The sequence below is a fragment of the Nerophis ophidion genome, linkage group LG10 (assembly GCF_033978795.1).
Source record: "Nerophis ophidion isolate RoL-2023_Sa linkage group LG10, RoL_Noph_v1.0, whole genome shotgun sequence".
NCBI lineage: Eukaryota > Metazoa > Chordata > Actinopteri > Syngnathiformes > Syngnathidae > Nerophis > Nerophis ophidion.
The window spans coordinates 60,237,461-60,256,283 of record NC_084620.1 but is presented as its reverse complement, the minus strand read 5'-3'; the positions used below and the strand labels follow the sequence as shown (position 1 = coordinate 60,256,283).

The 18,823-nt window shown below is 39.2% G+C and overlaps 2 protein-coding genes across 5 annotated transcripts in view; one reads left to right on the top strand and one right to left on the bottom strand.

The window, feature by feature from the left end:
• Positions 1-7,156, top strand: part of gsap (gamma-secretase activating protein) — a 61,037-nt gene extending 53,881 nt beyond the window's left edge. For all 4 annotated transcript variants that reach the window (XM_061914305.1, XM_061914307.1, XM_061914306.1 and 1 more), the window contains 3 exons: positions 1,234-1,332; positions 3,996-4,092; positions 6,644-7,156. In XM_061914305.1, coding sequence (XP_061770289.1) covers positions 1,234-1,332; positions 3,996-4,092; positions 6,644-6,744 — 297 coding nt within the window. In that variant the 3' untranslated portion in view covers positions 6,745-7,156. The remainder of the gene's footprint in view (positions 1-1,233; positions 1,333-3,995; positions 4,093-6,643) is intronic.
• A 10,358-nt stretch (positions 7,157-17,514) lies between these two features.
• Positions 17,515-18,823, bottom strand: part of ccdc146 (coiled-coil domain containing 146) — a 110,092-nt gene continuing 108,783 nt past the window's right edge. Inside the window, exon 23 of the mRNA XM_061914304.1 lies at positions 17,515-18,295. Within this exon, the coding sequence (XP_061770288.1) occupies positions 18,089-18,295 (207 nt within the window). The 3' untranslated portion in view covers positions 17,515-18,088. The remainder of the gene's footprint in view (positions 18,296-18,823) is intronic.

Here is an 18,823-nt window from a genome sequence, read left to right as displayed (position 1 = left end):
TCAATTCATATTTAATTTGAACTTTTTTTTTTTAAATGGTCCTCATTAGTCACGTACAAATTTGTGTGAATTATGCAAAATTATTAAAATTTTGAACCATATTAACTCTTTTTTCCCCAGGGTCCCCAGTAAGTCTGATCAGCACATTTCTTCATTAACCCAGAGATTTAAAGACGTGTATGAGCTAACTGGGCAGTGGCCATTTTAGCTCATTTTTTTATGCCTCCACAACCTGTAGAAAGGGTGGTCCCCACAAGTCATGATAAAAAACTTGGTCCCCATTCCAAATGATAACCAGAGTGTGTGTGTTTTACTGGCAATTCAGACTTAATGGGGACATCACTCTGTTTACACAGTCACCTATAGGGGACCTCTGACGTTATGGGGACAAAAAAACAGGTCCCCTAAAGGGAAACCATTTTAAATGATTCTGAGGATCATGTCATAATACATTTTAAACTTTTTTTTTTTTTTAATTCGTCCTCAGTAGTCACGTACAAATTTGTGTGAATTATGCAAAATTATAAAAAATTTTAACCATATTAACTCTTTTTCCCCAGGGTCCCCAGTAAGTCTGATCAGCACATTTCTTCATTAACCCAGAGATTTAAAGACGTGTATGAGCTAACTGGGCAATGGCCATTTTACCTCATTTTTTTATGCCTCCACAACCTGTAGAAAGGGTGGTCCCCACAAGTCATGATCAAAAACTTGGTGCCTATTCCAAATGATAACCAGTAAGTGTGTTTTACTGGCAATTCAGACTTAATGGGGACATCACTTTGTTTACACAGTCACCTATAAGGGACCTCTGACGTTATGAGGACAAAAAAACAGGTCCCCTAAAAGGAAATCATTCTGAGGATCATGTCATATTAAATTTGAACTTTTTTTTTTTTTTTTTTTTTTAAATCGTCCTCAGTAGTCACGTACACATGTGTGTGAATTATGCAAAATTAATTACATTTGGTGAACCAAATTAACACTTTTTCCCCAGGGTCCCCAGTAGTTCTGATCAGCACATTACTTCATCAAGCCAGAGATTTAAAGATGTGTATAAGCTAACTGGGCAGTGGCCATTTTACTTAATTTTTTTATGCCTACACAACCTGTAGGTGGTCACAACAAGTCATGAACAAAAACTTGGTCCCCATTCCAAATGATAACCAGTGTGTGTGTGTGTGTGTGTGTGTGTGTGTGTGTGTGTGTGTGTGTGTGTGTGTGTGTGTGTAGGCCAACAGATTCTACCATATGTGGGATCATCCTGTCAGTTCGGCTTCCATCTGCAGAGATTATGTCAGGAATCTGTTGGGGAGACGCGACAGAAACAAGGTAACACAATGACGGCACAGAAAATCCATCACAAGAACAAATGTGTGTGAATGCTGACTTCATCACAGTCGACAATGCACACCAAATCTGATTGTTTTGCCCTCAAGTGACACAGATCTGATTTATTTTTGCCGGTTTTAACGCTCCAAAGTGCTTCAAATCTGATTTTTTGGGCATCAGATTCAGGCCAAATCAGGAGGTACTAGAAGATTATGTACCTCCACAAAAGGGGGATTGTTTAATGACGGAATTGAACCCCCCAGGAAGTTAAGTGAAGTTAAAGTACCAATGACTGTCACACACACACACACACAAGTTGTGGTGAAATTTGTCCTCTGCATTTCACCCATCGCCTTGTTCTCACCACTTGGGAGGTGAGGGAGCAGTGAGCAGCAGCAGTGGCCATACCCAAGAATCATTTTAGTCTTTTAACCCCCATTTCCAACCCTTGATGCTGAGTTCCAAGCAGGGAGGTAATGGGTCCCATTTTTATAGTCTTTGGTATGACTCGGCCGGGGTTTGAACTCACAACCTACCGACACTCTAACCACTAACCCACTGAGCAGGTCGGATTGAATGCTAAAAACGTTATGACATACCGCCTTAAAAAAACCAAATGGAATTTTAAGGTTTTTTTTTTACTGAATGAGACACCCAGAATGTGCATGAAAATAAAGAATGTGGCATTTACAATATTGGCTATGAACGATAAAACACTGAATATTGACAACATATGAATGTCCCACACCCTCGATCGACATATTTTACAATCAAGCAAAACGCAACAAACATGAAATATGAACATAAAGGGTAAAAAAAAAAAACACCTACAATCTGATACATCTGGTACAAACCCTCTTTCCATATGAGTTGGGAAATTGTGTTAGATGTAAATATAAACAGAATACAATGATTTGCAAATCCTTTTCAACCCATTTTCAGTTGAATATGCTACAAAGACAACATATTTGATGTTTAAACTCAAACTTCATTTTTTTTTGCAAATAATAATTAACTTAGAATTTCATGGCTGCAACACGTGCCAAAGTAGTTGGGAAAGGGCATGTTCACCACTGTGTTACATCACCTTTACTTTTAACAATACTCAATAAACGTTTGGGAACTGAGAAAACTAATTGTTGAAGCTTTGAAAGTGGAATTCTTTCCCATTCTTGTTTTATGTAGAGCTTCAGTCCTTCAACAGTCCGGGGTCTCCGCTGTCGTATTTTACGCTTCATAATGCGCCCACACATTTTCCATGAGAGACAGGTCAGGACTGCAGGCGGGCCAGGAAAGTACCCGCACTCATTTTTTACAAAGCCACGCTGTTGTAACACGTGCTGAATGTGGCTTGGCATTGTCTTTGTGAAATAAGCAGGGGCGTCCATGAAAAAGACAGCGTTTAGATGGCAGCATGAGTTGTTCCAAAACCTGTATGTACCTTTCAGCATTAATGGTGCCTTCCCAGATGTGTAAGTTACCCATGCCTTGGGCACTAATGCACCCCCATACCATCACACATGCTGGCTTTTCAACTTTGCGTCGATAACAGTCTGGATGGTTCGCTTCCCCTTTGGTCCGGATGACACAATTTCAAATATTTTAAAAAACAATTTGAAATGTGGACTCGTCAGACCACAGAACACTTTTCCACTTTGCATCAGTCCATCATAGATGATCTCGGGCCAAGAGAAGCCGGCGGCGTTTCTGGATGTTGTTGATAAATGGCTTTCGTTTTGCATATTAGATTTTTAACTTGCACTTACAGATGTAGCGACAAACTGTATTTAGTGACAGTAGTTTTCTGAAGTGTTCCTGAGCCCATGTGGTGATATCCTTTAGAGATTGATGTGGGTTTTTGATACAGTGCCGTCTGAGGGATGGAAGGTCACGGTCATTCAATGTTGGTTTCCAGCCATGCCGCTTACGTGGAGTGATTTCTCCAGATTCTCTGAATCTTTTGATGATATTATGGAGCGTAGATGTTGAAATCCCTAAATTTCTTGCAATTGCACTTTGAGAAACGTTGTTCTTAAACTGTTTGACTATTTGCTCACGCAGTTGTGGACAAAGGGGTGTACGTCGCCCCATCCTTTCTTGTGAAAGACTGAGCATTTTTTGGGAAGCTGTTTTTATAGCCAATCATGGCACCCACCTGTTCCCAATTAGCCTGCACACCTGTGAGATGTTCCAAATAAGGGTTTGGAGAGCATTCCTCAACTTTATCAGTATTTATTGTTATTGCCACCTTTCCCAACTTCTTTGTCACGTGTTGCTGTCATCAAATTCTAAAGTTAATGATTATTTGCAAAAAAAAATGTTTATGAGTTTGAAGATCAAATATGTTGTCTTTGTAGCATATTCAACTGAATATGGGTTGAAAAGGATTTGCAAATCATTGTATTCTGTTTATATTTACATCTAACACAATTTCCAACTCATAAGGAAACAGGGTATATAAAATGGTGCATGGTACATCCAACTGTGTCGCACAGTAGCAGAATAATTAACTCATGTACGGCGTGAGACACCATCTTGAACTTATTTCTTAATACTTTTCACACCCTTCTTGTATTGTTTTTGCCAGTAACATTTTGTGTGTCGACACTAAGTTCATCTCCACCCTCTCAGAAAATGTCTGTTGTGGTTCTACTGTACCTCAGGGATTTGCCTTCACCGGCAGAGACAAAGCCGGCTTCAGACCAGAGTTTCTCCCTCTCACACACCTGGCCAAAGTCCTGTCAGATGTAGAAGAACAAGGTAATATACTGTGGACTACAAATGTCTGTGTGTGTTCTTGTAGTTCTACCCTTCTTGAGACATCAACAAGGAAAAGTAGCTTCCATATAAGTACAAGTTAGGACCCAAATCATGGTCTCAATACGGAAAACCATTGCGTCTAATAGAGAATGTCTCATTTCCCCCACTGGTGGTGAAATCTATCAAAATTAGGGTGGTCCCAAAAAGGAGGGATTTTTCAAATTGACTGTGTGTCGCTTTTAAAAGTGCTCCCCCTCTGGTCAACATATGAAATAACAAATGTGTGTAAAAATTTTAAGTCTTCCCCCTCTGTTCAACATATGAAATAAGTGTGTGTAAAAATGTGACGTGCTCCTCCTCAGGTCAACATATGAAACAACACGTGTTTGTAAAAATTTGAAGTGCTTCTCCTATTTTCAACATATGAAACAACAAGTGTGTGTAAAAATTTGAAGTGCTCCCCCTCTGGTCAACATATGAAATAACAAGTGTGTGTAAAAATTTGAAGTGCACCCCCTTTGGCCTGAATAATAATTATAACAAATGTATCTAGAGACAAACTGTAATAACTTGCAGTAAATAATGCAGATTGATAACAAATTACAAACAAAAAAACAAGTTTTTTATATTTATATACATATATTTTTTGGAGGTCTCAAGAAGGTATAAAAAAATACAAAAATGTGTGTGTGTGTGTGTTCTTGTGTTTCTACCCTTCTTGAGAAATCAACAAGGAAAAGTAGCTTCCATATAAGTTACAGTTAGGGCCCAAATCATGGTCTCAATACGGAAAACTATTGCATCCAATAGAGAATGTCTGATTTGCACCCCCTGGTGGTGAAATCTATCAAAATTAGGATTATACCAAAAAGAAGGGATTTTTCAAATTGACTGTGTGTCGCTTTTAAAAGTGCTCCCCCTCTGGTCAACATATGAAATAAGTGTGTGTAAACAATTGAAGTGCTCCTGCTCTTGTCAACATATGAAATAACAAGTGTGTGTAAAAAATTTAAGTTCTCCTCCTATTGCCAACATATTAAATAAGAAGTGTGTGTAAAAAATTGAAGTGCTCCCCCTCTCTTCAACAAATGAAATAAGTGTGTGTAAAAATTTGAAGTGCACCCCCTTTGGCCTAAATAATAATTATAACAAATGTATCTAGAGACAAACTGTACTAACTTGAAGTAAATAATGCAGATTGAAAACCAATTACAAACAAAAAAACAATTTTTTTATATTTATATACATATATTTTTTGGAGGTCTCAAGAAGGTAAAAAAAAATACAATAATTTGTGTGTGTGTGTGTGTGGGTGGGTGTGTGTTCTTGTATTTCTACCCTTCTTGAGACATCAACAAGGAAAAGTACCTTCCATAATCATGGTCCCAATACCGAAAACCATTGCATCGAATAGAGAATGTCTCATTTGCACCCCCTGGTGGTGAAATCCATCAAAATTAGGGCTGTACCAAAAAGGAGGGAATTTTCAAATTGACTGTGGGTTGGTCTTAAAAGGACTCCCCCTCTGGTCAACATATGAAATAACAAGTGTGTGTAAAAATTTGAAGTTCTCCTCCTATTGCCAACATATTAAATAAGAAGTGTGTGTAAAAAATTGAAGTGCTCCCCCTCTCTTCAACAAATGAAATAAGTGTGTGTAAAAATTTGAAGTGCACCCCCTTTGGCCTAAATAATAATTATAACAAATGTATCTAGAGACAAACTGTACTAACTTGAAGTAAATAATGCAGATTGAAAACCAATTACAAACAAAAAAACAATTTTTTTATATTTATATACATATATTTTTTGGAGGTCTCAAGAAGGTAAAAAAAAATACAATAATTTGTGTGTGTGTGTGTGTGGGTGGGTGTGTGTTCTTGTATTTCTACCCTTCTTGAGACATCAACAAGGAAAAGTACCTTCCATAATCATGGTCCCAATACCGAAAACCATTGCATCGAATAGAGAATGTCTCATTTGCACCCCCTGGTGGTGAAATCTATCAAAATTAGGGTTGTACCAAAAAGGAGGGAATTTTCAAATTGACTGTGGGTCGGTTTTAAAAGGACTCCCCCTCTGGTCAACATATGAAATAACAAGTGTGTGTAAACAATTGACGTGCTCCTGCTCTTGCCAACATATGAAATAACAAGTGTGTGTAAAAATTTGAAGTGCTCCTCCTATTGCCAACATATGAAATAAGAAGTGTGTGTAAAAACTTGAAGTGCTCCCACTCTCTTCAACAAATGAAATAAGTGTGTGTAAAAATTTGAAGTGCACCCTCTTTGGCCCAAAATAATAATTAAAACAAATGTATCTGAAGACAAACTGTAATAACTTGAAGTAAATAATGCAGATTGAAAACCAATGACAAACAAAAAAACAAAACTTTTTATATATATATATATATATATTTGAAAAAAAAATTCCGGAGTTCTCCAGAAGGTCAGAACAAACAAGAACGTGTGTGTGTGGGTGTGTGTGTTTCTCACATGGCAACCTCGCTCCACATACTTTCCTCTTCTCTCCCTCTCTCCCCGTACACCAGCTCTGAACCCCTTCGACGAACAAGAGAACGTGGACGCCACATTTGTGGGGGAGACGGCTCTGAAGCAGACATTAATTCAGCTGGGGTTTGAGGGAAAATGACAAGGATGTGACAGACGGAGACTGTTGCAAGACAAGGGAAGGCTTAAGAGACTTATGAGGGGAAAAAAAGGGAAAACTTTGTTATACTTTAATTTAAGCCAGGGAAGCGAAAACAGTTTTCTATGCAGTCATACAGCCTGAAACTGCCAAACACTCTTAGGTTGCACAGCTGACCTGGGTGTTCCTCTGGTGGAACTGGAAAAAAAAGGGTGGAGACCGGGAAGTCTGGGCTTTCCTACTGATAAGTGGAAGAAAATTGATAGTTAGTTATTGTTTTTATCAGGAGTTCTTAACCTTTTTGACATTGGGTGTCAACTTTTCCACTACAGAAGAACCCAGGACCCATTCAAATGTTATCACTGAATTAGTAATCTTACTCTTGATGTGAATCAAATAACCTACTTACAGTTTACCACCTTGTCAAATGATATGAAACTATGTGATCATCACAAAGATTATTATTCATTTACCACACAAAGCCAATTTGAAACAAAAGTACTCACCAAGTACCGTATTTCCTAGAACTACTGCCGGGTCAAACTCGTTTCGCAAAATAATTAGCGCATGCTTAGCATTACCGCCGGCTCAGGATTAACGCCGGGTCAAACTCGTTTCACAAAATATTATTTTTATTAGCGGATGTCTAGAATTTCCGCCAGGTCAAAATCGTTTCGCAAAATAATTAGCATATGCCTAGAATTTCCACCGGGTCAAACTCGTCACATCACGAGTGACACTTCATCTTTCATCATTTTCTAAATGGAGGAGGCTGATTTCAATCATTTGAAATCGCATAAAGGGAAGAAGATTAAGAGCTATTCAGTAGGATTTAAGGTCCAAGCTATTGAATATGCTAAAAAGAACAGTAAGCAGCTATGTTTTATTAATATACCGTAGCTGCGTGTGTCAAATATGAGTCATTAAATGACTCCCGCCTCCTGGTGGTAGAGGGCGCTAGTGATCCTTCTTGCGACTACTCGGCTGCAGAAGAAGTGACAACAAGCAGCAAGAGTGAGCAGCGATCCTTTATTTTTTCCTCTCGCTAGCACTTTTAACATGGAGGATTACATATCTAAAATAAAACATTTTTCTCAAACTGGACTTTCAATCGAAGCAGGAGGTAATAAAGGAAGATCTCCATCGAGACAGAGAGACTTTTAAAACTGAAGAAAGATAAGGAAGACTTCTATAAACAAGTTATCGATGCTTTTGATCAGTAGGAGCTGCGCATGGACTTCACTTATAAGTAAAAGTAAGACCATAACGTTTTTTTTATTAAATGTGCTTTATCCTTACATCACACTCAAATTTTTAAGCGCAGGCCTAAATTTACCGTATGCCCTTATGTGGGCTCTGTACCAAGGATGTTGTAGTGGTTTGTGTTGTGGTTTGTGCAGCCCTTGAGACACTAGTGATTTAGGGCTATATAAATTGATTGATTGATTGATTGATTGGCATATATGATATTATTCAACATAATTAAAGGTCATTATTGTAAAAAATATATATAGGTGTGTATATATATATATATATGTATACACATATATATATATACCTGTATATATATATTTTTTACAATAATGACCTTTAATCATGTTAAATAATATCGTATACATCTTACAATATTTTCACAACAAAATAATGAAACTTAATTGAAGTACTGTAACAAAAATACCTTTTTTATACATCATAGTGATGTATAAAAACTTAAAAACTTACATATACAGTATATACATATATTTTTTTATTACGGTTTCTTCAATTACGTGTCATTATTGTGTTGTAAAAAGATTATATGATATATATATATTTATATATATATATATATTTATATATATATATATATATATATATATATTTTATATATATATATATATATATATATATATATATATATACAATATTACTTAACATGATTAAAGGTCATTATTGTAAAAAAATATATATGTATATATATATATATATATATATTTTTTTTTTTACAATTATGACCTTTAATCATGTTAAATATCGTATACATCATATAATATTTTTACAACAAAATAATGACACTTAATTGAAGTTGCTGTAACAAAAAGTACTTGTTTATACATCATATTGAAGGAAGCACATATTGAAGGTTTATGTGTTCCGGCAGACAATTAATTGGTGCTCGGTGTCTATCGGAGTGGAAATAGAGTGGAGTGTTTCTATAAGTCAGACATACACACTGTCAGCTGAAATACATGCTCGCAGACATTTTTCAGCCAGAATGACCAAGGACGCTTGTAAACCAGATGCAATTATCACTTCAGAGCAAACCTAAATGAGGAGATAATGCAGCCGGCAGAGGATACTCTTGAGGGATCTAGAGGATGGAAGATGAAAAGGTAATATTTTTTAGAAGATTAAGGGACTGTCATTTGGTCAGCGGTGAGGGAAATCATGCGGGGGTCCTTTTTTTCTTTTCTTTTTCTTTAGCTTAAGGACAGTAAAAGATGGGCCTCTGCAGAGCCTCTGGAAAAAAAACACACGACTATTTGTGATGTCATAAACAACAAAACGGATCCTTGTGTCATTTGCTAAAATTTATTGCTCATCCTCTTTGTGTTCGGGTTCAAAAATATAAGGATTTGCATCATAATTTTCCGAAAAGTATTATTAGTTATTGGCTCTCATAGAGTCTCATTGATTTGCAATTGTTATTGATAGGGAAGGGATTTTAGCTTAAGGACAGTAAAAGATGGGCCTCTGCAGAGCCTCGGAAAAAAAAAAAAAACACGAATATTTGTGATGTCATAAACCAGGGGTGTCCAAAGTGCGGCCTGTGGGTAATTTTTTAACGGCCCTGAGCACATTCTAAAAATACGATTAAAAATATAAAAAAACAGAAAAAGTGGTATAAAAGAGTAAACAGGTGAAATGTGACAAGAAAATGTTGCAATGTTTACTCTAATAACTCATGGCAGGCTGTTATTTTCTTAAAAAAAAAAAAAAAAATTATCAATCAAAATCAATGTCACATTAAATATTCCACTTTGAGATATTTTTTGGGGGAAAATGCTGCATATTTTGTCTTTGCCATATAAAAGACGTTGTTTTTTTTTTTTGCTAAGAAAGGGCCTAATAAAAACAAACAAAAAACATAAACAACAATAAAAGTCATAATTGACAGATGGATCTGAAGTTGATCTCAAGACGATTGTGTTTAAAGTAAAAAGTTTAAAAAAAAAAGTTTTTTATTTTTATTGAGTAGGACCCTTTTGGATCCCCAATAATTTTAGTGCGATTTTTTTTGTGTGTCAGTGCTAAAAAAAAATAAGAACAAATTGAAATAAATGGTGTTATGTGTTGACATTTTTAAGGCTCCAATTATTCTATAATCTCAAATATTCCACTTTAAAATTGTATTGGGGAAACTATTGCATATTTTGTGGGTTTTTTTTTCCAAAACAAAACAGGGTTTTCTTGGACAAAAAGAGCATACAACTTATATCTTTAAAAATGTTATATTGACAGATAGACCTAATGTTGATCTAGAGATTTAAACCTTGAAGAATAATACAAAATAATGACACATTTTAAATATTTTTTTGACCAAAATCCTTTGGGGTCCCTGGGATCAAGCCTGAGTGGAGGCCTAAATGTATATTTATACACATATATTCTATTGTTTTTTTGAAATAAAAACATATCAAAATGGCCCCCGCTTGCTTTGATTTTTCAGTGTGCGGCCCTCAGTGGAAAAAGTTTGGACACTCCTGTCAAAAACAATAAAAGGCATCTTTGCGTCATTTGGTACAACCTTATTTGGTCAATGTGAGGGTTTTATTTCCCGAATGTGACGGTTCCGACATTTCCTGTAATCGTCACACACTGTTCCAATATCAGTATCGGCTTTGATGTAATGAGGGAAGGCAACAACAGGGCCGCCTTTTACTGTACTGTCATTTATTGTTGAAATGTGGCTGCCAAATGTCGGATTAAGGAACTGACAAACAAACAGAAAAAAAAGATGAAAAGAAGACATGCAAAGGTTTGTTTTTCATCATGCGACTGTGAGCACTCATCTTTTTTATTTTCCGGTAATGTGTGAAATACCACACATTCCGTACATACTCTGAATAAAAAAAAGGGACAAAAAGTTGTGTATTTGTCTCCCTGTGGACTTAAAGTCCTACTGAAAGCCACTACTAGCGACCACACAGTCTGATAGTTTATATATCAATGATGAAATATTAACATTGCAACACATGCCAATACGGACGCTTTAGTTTATTTGAATTACAATTTTAAATTTCCCGCAGAGTTTCCTGTTGAAAACGTCGCAGAATGATGACGCGTGCTTGTGACGTTATTGGTTGGAAGGGAAATTTTATCACAGCACCACTTACGGCTAAAAGTCGTCTCTTTTCATCGCATAATTACACATTATTTTGGACATCTGTGTTGCTGAATCTTTTGCAATTTGTTCAATTAATAATGGAGACGTCAAAGAAGAATGCTGTTGGTGGAAAGCGGTGGATTGCAGCTGCCTTTAGCAACCGAAACACAGCCGGTGTTTCTTTGTTTGTTGTGAAGCTTTAGCGAACATGTTTCTCTACCACATGTCAACCAGCAAGTTTTTGGATGTGAAAATTGTGATATTAAGTCGGCTCTTACCGGAGACTTGTGCGGAGTTAGCGTCCTCCTGCAGCAGCTGTCATCTTGGCTCCTCCATTGGCTTCTCTCAGAGACACTGGCGGTCACCGCAGCACTCCGACTTTCAGGTGTGACTTTATAATCTCACTAAAACACTACTAACACAATAAGCAGATAAGGGATTTTCCAGAATTATCCTAGTAAATGTGTCTAATAACATCTGAATCGCTCCCACTGGCAATTTTTTTTTTTTTTTTGTATTCCTTCACTCTCACTTTCCTCATCCACAAATCTTTCATCCATCCTCAAATAATAGGGAAATTGTCGCTTTCTCGGTCCGAATCGCTCTCGCTGCTGGTGGCCATGATTGTAAACAATGTTCAGATGTGAGGAGCTCCACAACCCGTGACGTCACGCGCACATCGTCTGCTACTTCCGGTACAGGCAAGGCTTTTTTATTAGCGACCAAAAGTTGCCAACTTTATCGTGGATGTTCTCTACTAAATCCTTTCAGCAAAAATATGGCAATATGGCGAAATGATCAAGTATGACACATAGAATGGACCTGCTATCCCCGTTTAAGTAAGAACATCTCATTTCTGTAGGCCTTTAATCTGATTTGAATTCTCAAAGTGTTGCATGAGAACGCCCTCGGCTCGGACACGTTTATTTAAAGTGTCATAAAATATCTGTTCATCCCAGACTCGGAAAATGATCTCGGTGACAGCCGTCATAGCACAAGCTGAGTCACATTTAGCCAACGGACATCCATGCCAGGCATTTCTTCCAGAGATTGCTGTTTTGAAATGGGAGAATTCCATCCTGCGCGGTGCATGCATGTTATGTAGCTGCTTAATGAGGCCTGGAGAGTGTGCTGCTAAATGAAAGTGACAGCTCTCAGCATCTGCCAGCATCGGATCATAGCACACACCATTACTCTTTTACACAATACCTCACCCAAGTAACTTCCTGGTGCTTTAACACGGTGGCTCAGGGGTGTTCAAAATGTGGCCCAGGGGCCTTAAAAATGAAATGCATTTTTTTTACAAGATATGAGCTAAACGACTTGGGATGAGAATCAGCACCTCCAAGTCCGAGTCCTTGGGAAAATGGTGGAGTGCAATCCCCGGGTTGGGGAGGAGACTCTGCCCCAAGTGGAGGAGTTCAAGTACCTGGGAGTCTTGTTCACGAGTGAGGGAAGAGTGGATCGTGAGCATACTTGCCAACCCTCCCGGATTTTCCGTCAGACTCCCGAAAGTCAGCGCCTCTCCGGAAAACCTCCTGGGACAAATTTTCTCCCGAAATTCAGGCAGAGCTGGAGGCCACGCCCCCTCCAGCTCCATGCGGACCTGAGTGAAGACAGCCTGTTTTCACGTCCGCTTTCCCACAATATAAACAGCATGTCTGCCCAATGATGTTATAACTGTAGAATGATCGAGGGCCAGTTCTTGGTTTCTTATGTGGGTTTATTGTTAGGCAGTTTCACAGCGCGGTAACAACACACAACAACAGCAGTCACATTTTTGTGTAAATAAATAAATAAATGGGTTGTACTTGTATAGCGCTTTTCTACCTTCAAGGTACTCAAAGCGCTTTGACACTACTTCCACATTTACCCATTCACACACACACTGATGGAGGGAGCTGCCATGCAAGGCGCTAACCAGCACCCATCAGGAGCAAAGGTGAAGTGTCTTGTTCAAGGACACAACGGACGTGATGAGGTTGGTACTAGGTGGGAATTGAACCAGCGACCCTCGGGTTGAGCACGGCCACTCTCCCACTGCGCCACACCGTCCCGTACCGTAAAGCAGTTCGTCTGCCGTAAACTGTACATGCATATGTGATAATAACATCTACGGCTTTTAGAGAGTGCAGTGCACAACTGCGCACACAACAAGGAGACAAAGCAGAAGAACGAGGACGATACAGCATGTTCATTATCGTTAGAAAAATAGTGACAGAGAATAGAGAGAATAGAACAAGTCAACCCTTAACTCAATAATGAGTAGATGAGTGTTATGTGTGTGTTTATGTGTAAATAAACGAACACTGAAATTCAAGTATTTCTCTGATATATATATATATATATATATATATATATATATATATATATATAGTTCTATTTTGGTTTCATCTGACCACACGACATTCTCCCAATCCTCTGCTGTATCATCCATGTATCCATTTTGGTATAAACTCAACTCGTCGTGTTTGGAGGAAGAAGAATACTGACTTACATCCCAAGAACACCATACCTACTGTGAAGCATGGGGGTGGAAACATCATGCTTTGGGGCTGTTTTTTTGCTTAGGGGACAGGACGATTGATCCGTGTTAAGGAAAGAATGAATGGGGCCATGTATCGTGAGATTTTGAGCCAAAACCTCCTTCCATCAGTGAGAGCTTTGAATGGTTGACCAAATACTTATTTTCCACCATAATTTACAAATACATTCTTTAAAATTCATGGAATGTGAATTCCTGGATTTTTGTTTCACATTCTGTCTCTCACAGTTGAAGTGTACCTATGATGAAAATTACAGACCTCTGTCATCATTTTAAGTGGGAGAACTTGCACAATCGCTGGCTGACTAAATACTTTTTTGCCCCACTGTATATTATATATATATATATATATATCTTGATTGGATTAGCCAGAGAATAGTGCTCGATACCGTGGTAGCTTCTCACCCTATCTCTAAGGGAGAGGAAACTAATTTTTGTATATATGTATACATATACACACATATATATAAATATATATATATATATATATATGAAATACTTGACTTGGTGAAATCTAGCTGTAAATATACTCCTCCCCTCTTAACCATGCCCCCGCCCCCCGACCACGCCCCCCCAATCCACCCCCCACCTCCCGAAATCGGAGGTCTCAAGGTTGGCAAGTATGATCGTGAGATCGACAGGCCGATCGGTGCGCCGTCTTCAGTAATGCGGACGCTGTATCGGTCTGTTGTGCTGAAGAAGGAGCTGAGCCGGAAGTCAAAGCTCTCAATTTACCGGTCGATCGCCGTTCCCATCATCACCTATGGTCATGAGAGCTTTGGGTCATGACAGAAAGGTCAAGATCCGGCTGAAAGTGTCATGATTTGTGGATCATGTTTTGTTTAGTTATGTTCTGTTAGTTTTGGACTCCCTTAGTTCCTGTTTTGTGCACTTTGGTTGTTTGTTTTGGTTGCCATGGGTGCTAATTGGTTTCACCTGCCTGTGATTAGTGTTCGGCACGTTCACCTGCTGTTGAGCTCTAATCAGAGAGCTATTTATTCACGTTGCTCACCACAGCGGTGTGGCTTCATTGTTTGCGGTATGCAACTGTCACTTTGGTGTATTCCTGTTCTTAAATCCTGTGCTAAGTTGTTGCCTTAGCTTCCTGTGCGATCGGCACGTTTTTCTTTTGTCCGTTTCTGTCTTCTTAGTACTTTTATGACTTATGATTAATAAATCATCTCCTACCTCACGCTGTCGGCCAGAGCTGTCCGCTCTGCATTCCAGGAGAAAAAAACCTCGACCCGAGACCCGCCACATGTGACAAAAATGAATTTCCTCTCCCTTGGAGATAGGATGAGAAGCTCTGCCATTCGGGAGGAACTCAAAGTAAAGCCGCTGCTCCTCAACATGGAGAGGAGCCAGATGAGGTGGTTCGGGCATCTGGTCAGGATGCCACCCGAACGCCTCCCTAGGAAGGTGTTTAGGGCATGTCCGACCGGTAGGAAGCCACGAGGAAGACCCAGGACACGTTGGGAAGACTATGTCTCCCGGCTGGTCTAAGAAAACTTCGGGATCCCCCGGGAGGAGCTGGGCGAAGTGGCTGGGGAAGGGAAGTCTAGGCTTCCCTGCTTAGGCTGCTGCCCCCGCGACCCGACCTCGGATAAGTGCAAGAAGACGAATAAATGGAAAATGAATTGGCCACTTTTCAAGCTTTCACCATTTCCACATTTTTCAATCGATTCAAACCATCCACCTTCAACATATTCCACCATACTGGACATTCAAACTATCATTTTTCCAAGTTAAAAAAAATTCCAGGAAATCCCAGAAAACCCTTTTTTCTGGCGACTAATCCTTCCACATTTTTCAACCAACTTCAACCGTTCTACATTCCTCTTAATCAGGACAAAAAATAAAGTTGTTTTTTAACATTGAAATATTCCCGGTTTTCCCAAGATTCCTGGAATTCCTTAATACCATTTCTCAACCGATTTGTAGAATTCCAACACCAACCAATCATTCGGAACATTCAAGTCTTTTAACATTTTCCCCCAAAAATTCCCATTTTTCCCGAAATTCCCATTGAAATGAGTGGGACATTTTTCAAAGTTCCATGAATCCCACATTCTTTGATTCAAACCGTTCCAACTCCAAAATATTCAGCCTGTTCAAAATCGTGTGTTCCTGTTCAACAATTTCAAAAAATTCCCGACTTCCAAGAATTCACAGTTTTCAGGGACATTTTCCCCATTCAAAATGAATTGGCCATTTTTTAAACTTCCACAATTGCCACATTTTTCAACCGATTCAAAACATTCCACCTTCAACACATTCAAATCCCATCCATCCATCCATCCATTTCTACCGCTTATTCCCTTTTTGGGGTTGCTGGCGCCTATTGTCAGCTACAATCGGGCGGAAGGCGGGGTACACCCTGGACAAGTCGTCACCTCATCGCAGGGCCACATTCAAATCATCCTGGAAATTCAAACATCGTTTCAAACATTACTTTAACATTTCTTGACCGATTCAAACAATTTCAACACCGACTAATTCAGCTTAATCAGGAGATTGATGCTCCTAATAATTTTTTTTTTTTTTTTAAATCCCGGTTTTCCCCAAATTCCCAGGAGGTTCCTATTTAAATGAATGGGACAACTGGAGATGTCCGATAATGGCTTTCTTGCCGACATCCGACTCTTAATTACAGATTCTGATATCAACCGATACCGATATATACAGTCGTGGAATTAACACATTATTATGCATAATTTTGTTGTGATGTCCCGCTGGATACATTAAACAATGTCACACAGTTTTCCAAAATAAATCAACTCAAGTTATAGAAAAAAATGCCAACATGGCACTGCCATATTTATTATTGAAGTCACACAGTGCATTATTTTTCTTAACATGCCTCAAAAGAGCAGCTTGTAATTTGGGACATGCTCTCCCTGAGAGAGCACGAGGAGGTTGAGGAGGGGGGTAGCGGGGGCTGTATATGGTGGTGTCCCAAAAGAGTTAGTCCTGCGAGGGATTCTGGGTATTTGTTCTGTTGTGTTTATGTTGTGTTACGGTGCGGATGTTCTCCCGAAATGTGTTTGTCATTCTTGTTTGGTGTGGGTTCACAGTGTTCCGCATATTTGTAACAGTGTTAAAGTTGTTTATACGGCCACCCTCAGTGTGACCTGTATGGCTGTTGACCAAGTATGCCTTGCATTCACTTGTGTGTGTGTGAAAAGCCGTAGATATTATGTGATTGGATCGGCACGCAAAGGCAGTGCCTTTGAGGCACGCCCCCAATATTGTTTTTTGGGTGGAAATTGGGAGAAATTCGAGAGAATGGTTGCCCCGGGAAATTTCGGGAGGGGCACTGAAAATCGGGAGTTGGCAAGTATGACTGGGAGACGGAACTCCTCTGTACTTCTCCCTATGTCCATTTACCGCTCAGTATAGCGGCGTTTTAAAATGTAATTTTTGAAACCGATACCGATAACCGATACTACATTTATAGAATTTATCGGCCGATAATATCGGCAGTCCGATATTATCAAACATCTCTAATTCAAACCATTCCGACATCAACAAATTTCACTCATTCTGGACATTCAAACTAACATTTTCCCGAGTTCCAAACCAATTTCTGTTTTTTTCCTGGATATTCAAACTGTTCAACATTCAAACCATTTCAACATTCAAACTAATTTTACATTCATACTACATTCTGTCAGAATTTCAGTCATACTTGCCAACCTTGAGACTTCCGATTTTGGGAGGTGGGGGGCGCGGTTAAGAGGGGAGGAGTATATTTATAGCTAGATTCACCAAGTCAAGTATTACACACACACATACATATATACATATATATATATATATATATATATAAAAAAGAAATACTTGAATTTCAGTGTTCATTTATTTACACATATACACACACATAACACTCAACTACTCATTGTTAAGGGTTGAATTGTCCATCCTTGTTCTATTCTCTGTCACTATTTTTCTAACCATATGCATGTACAGTAGATGGCAGTATTGTCCATTTTAAGAGTGTCACAACATTGCTGTTTACGGCAGACAAACTTCTTTAAAGTAGACGAAAACGTGACTGCTGTTGTGTGTTGTTACCGCGCCGGGAGGACGTTAATGAAACTGCCTAACAATAAACCCACATAAGAAACCAAGAACTCGCCCTCGATCATTCTACAGTTATAACGTCATTGTGCAGACACGCTGTTTATATTGTGGGAAAGCGGACGTGAAAACAGGCTGTCGACATCTCACTCAAGTCCGCATGGAGCTGGAAGGGGCGTGGCCTCCAGCTCCGCCTGAATTTCGGGAGAAAATTTGTCCCGGGAGGTTTTCGGGAGAGGCGCTGAATTTCGGGAGTTTCCCGGAAAATCCGGGAGGGTTGGCAAGTATGATTTCCGTTTAACTTCAGCATTGGAGCTTTCACAGCTCATCTAGTAAAATATAGTTTTTGGATATTTTCACGACAACTCTAGGGGTTTGAGGTGCGTGGGTTTCCGTATATGTCTCATGTTGGCACCTGCCTGGGTGGGCTTGAAGGGGGCCTGTGCCCCGTAGGGCTTGGGCAGGGGGAGATCGTCCGTCTGGGGTACGTAGGCGTCGGGCCGGCTCTCGGCGGTGGTGAACTGACCGTTAGGCAACTGGTTCCACTCGTCTTCGTCCGCCGTCTGCACACACACACACACACACACACACACACACACACACACACACACACACACACACACACACACACACACACACACACACACACACACACATTTGATATTTATGCATGACCTTGGACTGGGGGGCGCTGAAATTCAATTTTCCACAAGTTTAATCATGAAAATGGAATAATAAATTCAGTATTTGTGAGATGTCAAAACAAATGTAAGTGCTCAGAATGGCAATAAACAAAACATCGCTACCAGTGTTCCCTTCGTCAGTGCGGAACACCTTATTAGTTGGAAATTGGGAAGAACTGCACTGTTAATTCAGAGCAACCTTTTCTTTACGTGCCTTTTCCAGAGATCACTTTTTTCTGGCTTCTGACTAATTACCGTATTTCCTTGAATTGCCGCCGGGTATATTGTATGTGCCTGCCTAGAATTTCCGCCGGGTCAAACTCGTCACGTCACGAGTGACACTTCGCCTGTCATCATTTTCAAAATGGAGGACGCTGATTTCAATCATTTGAAATCGCATAAAGGGAA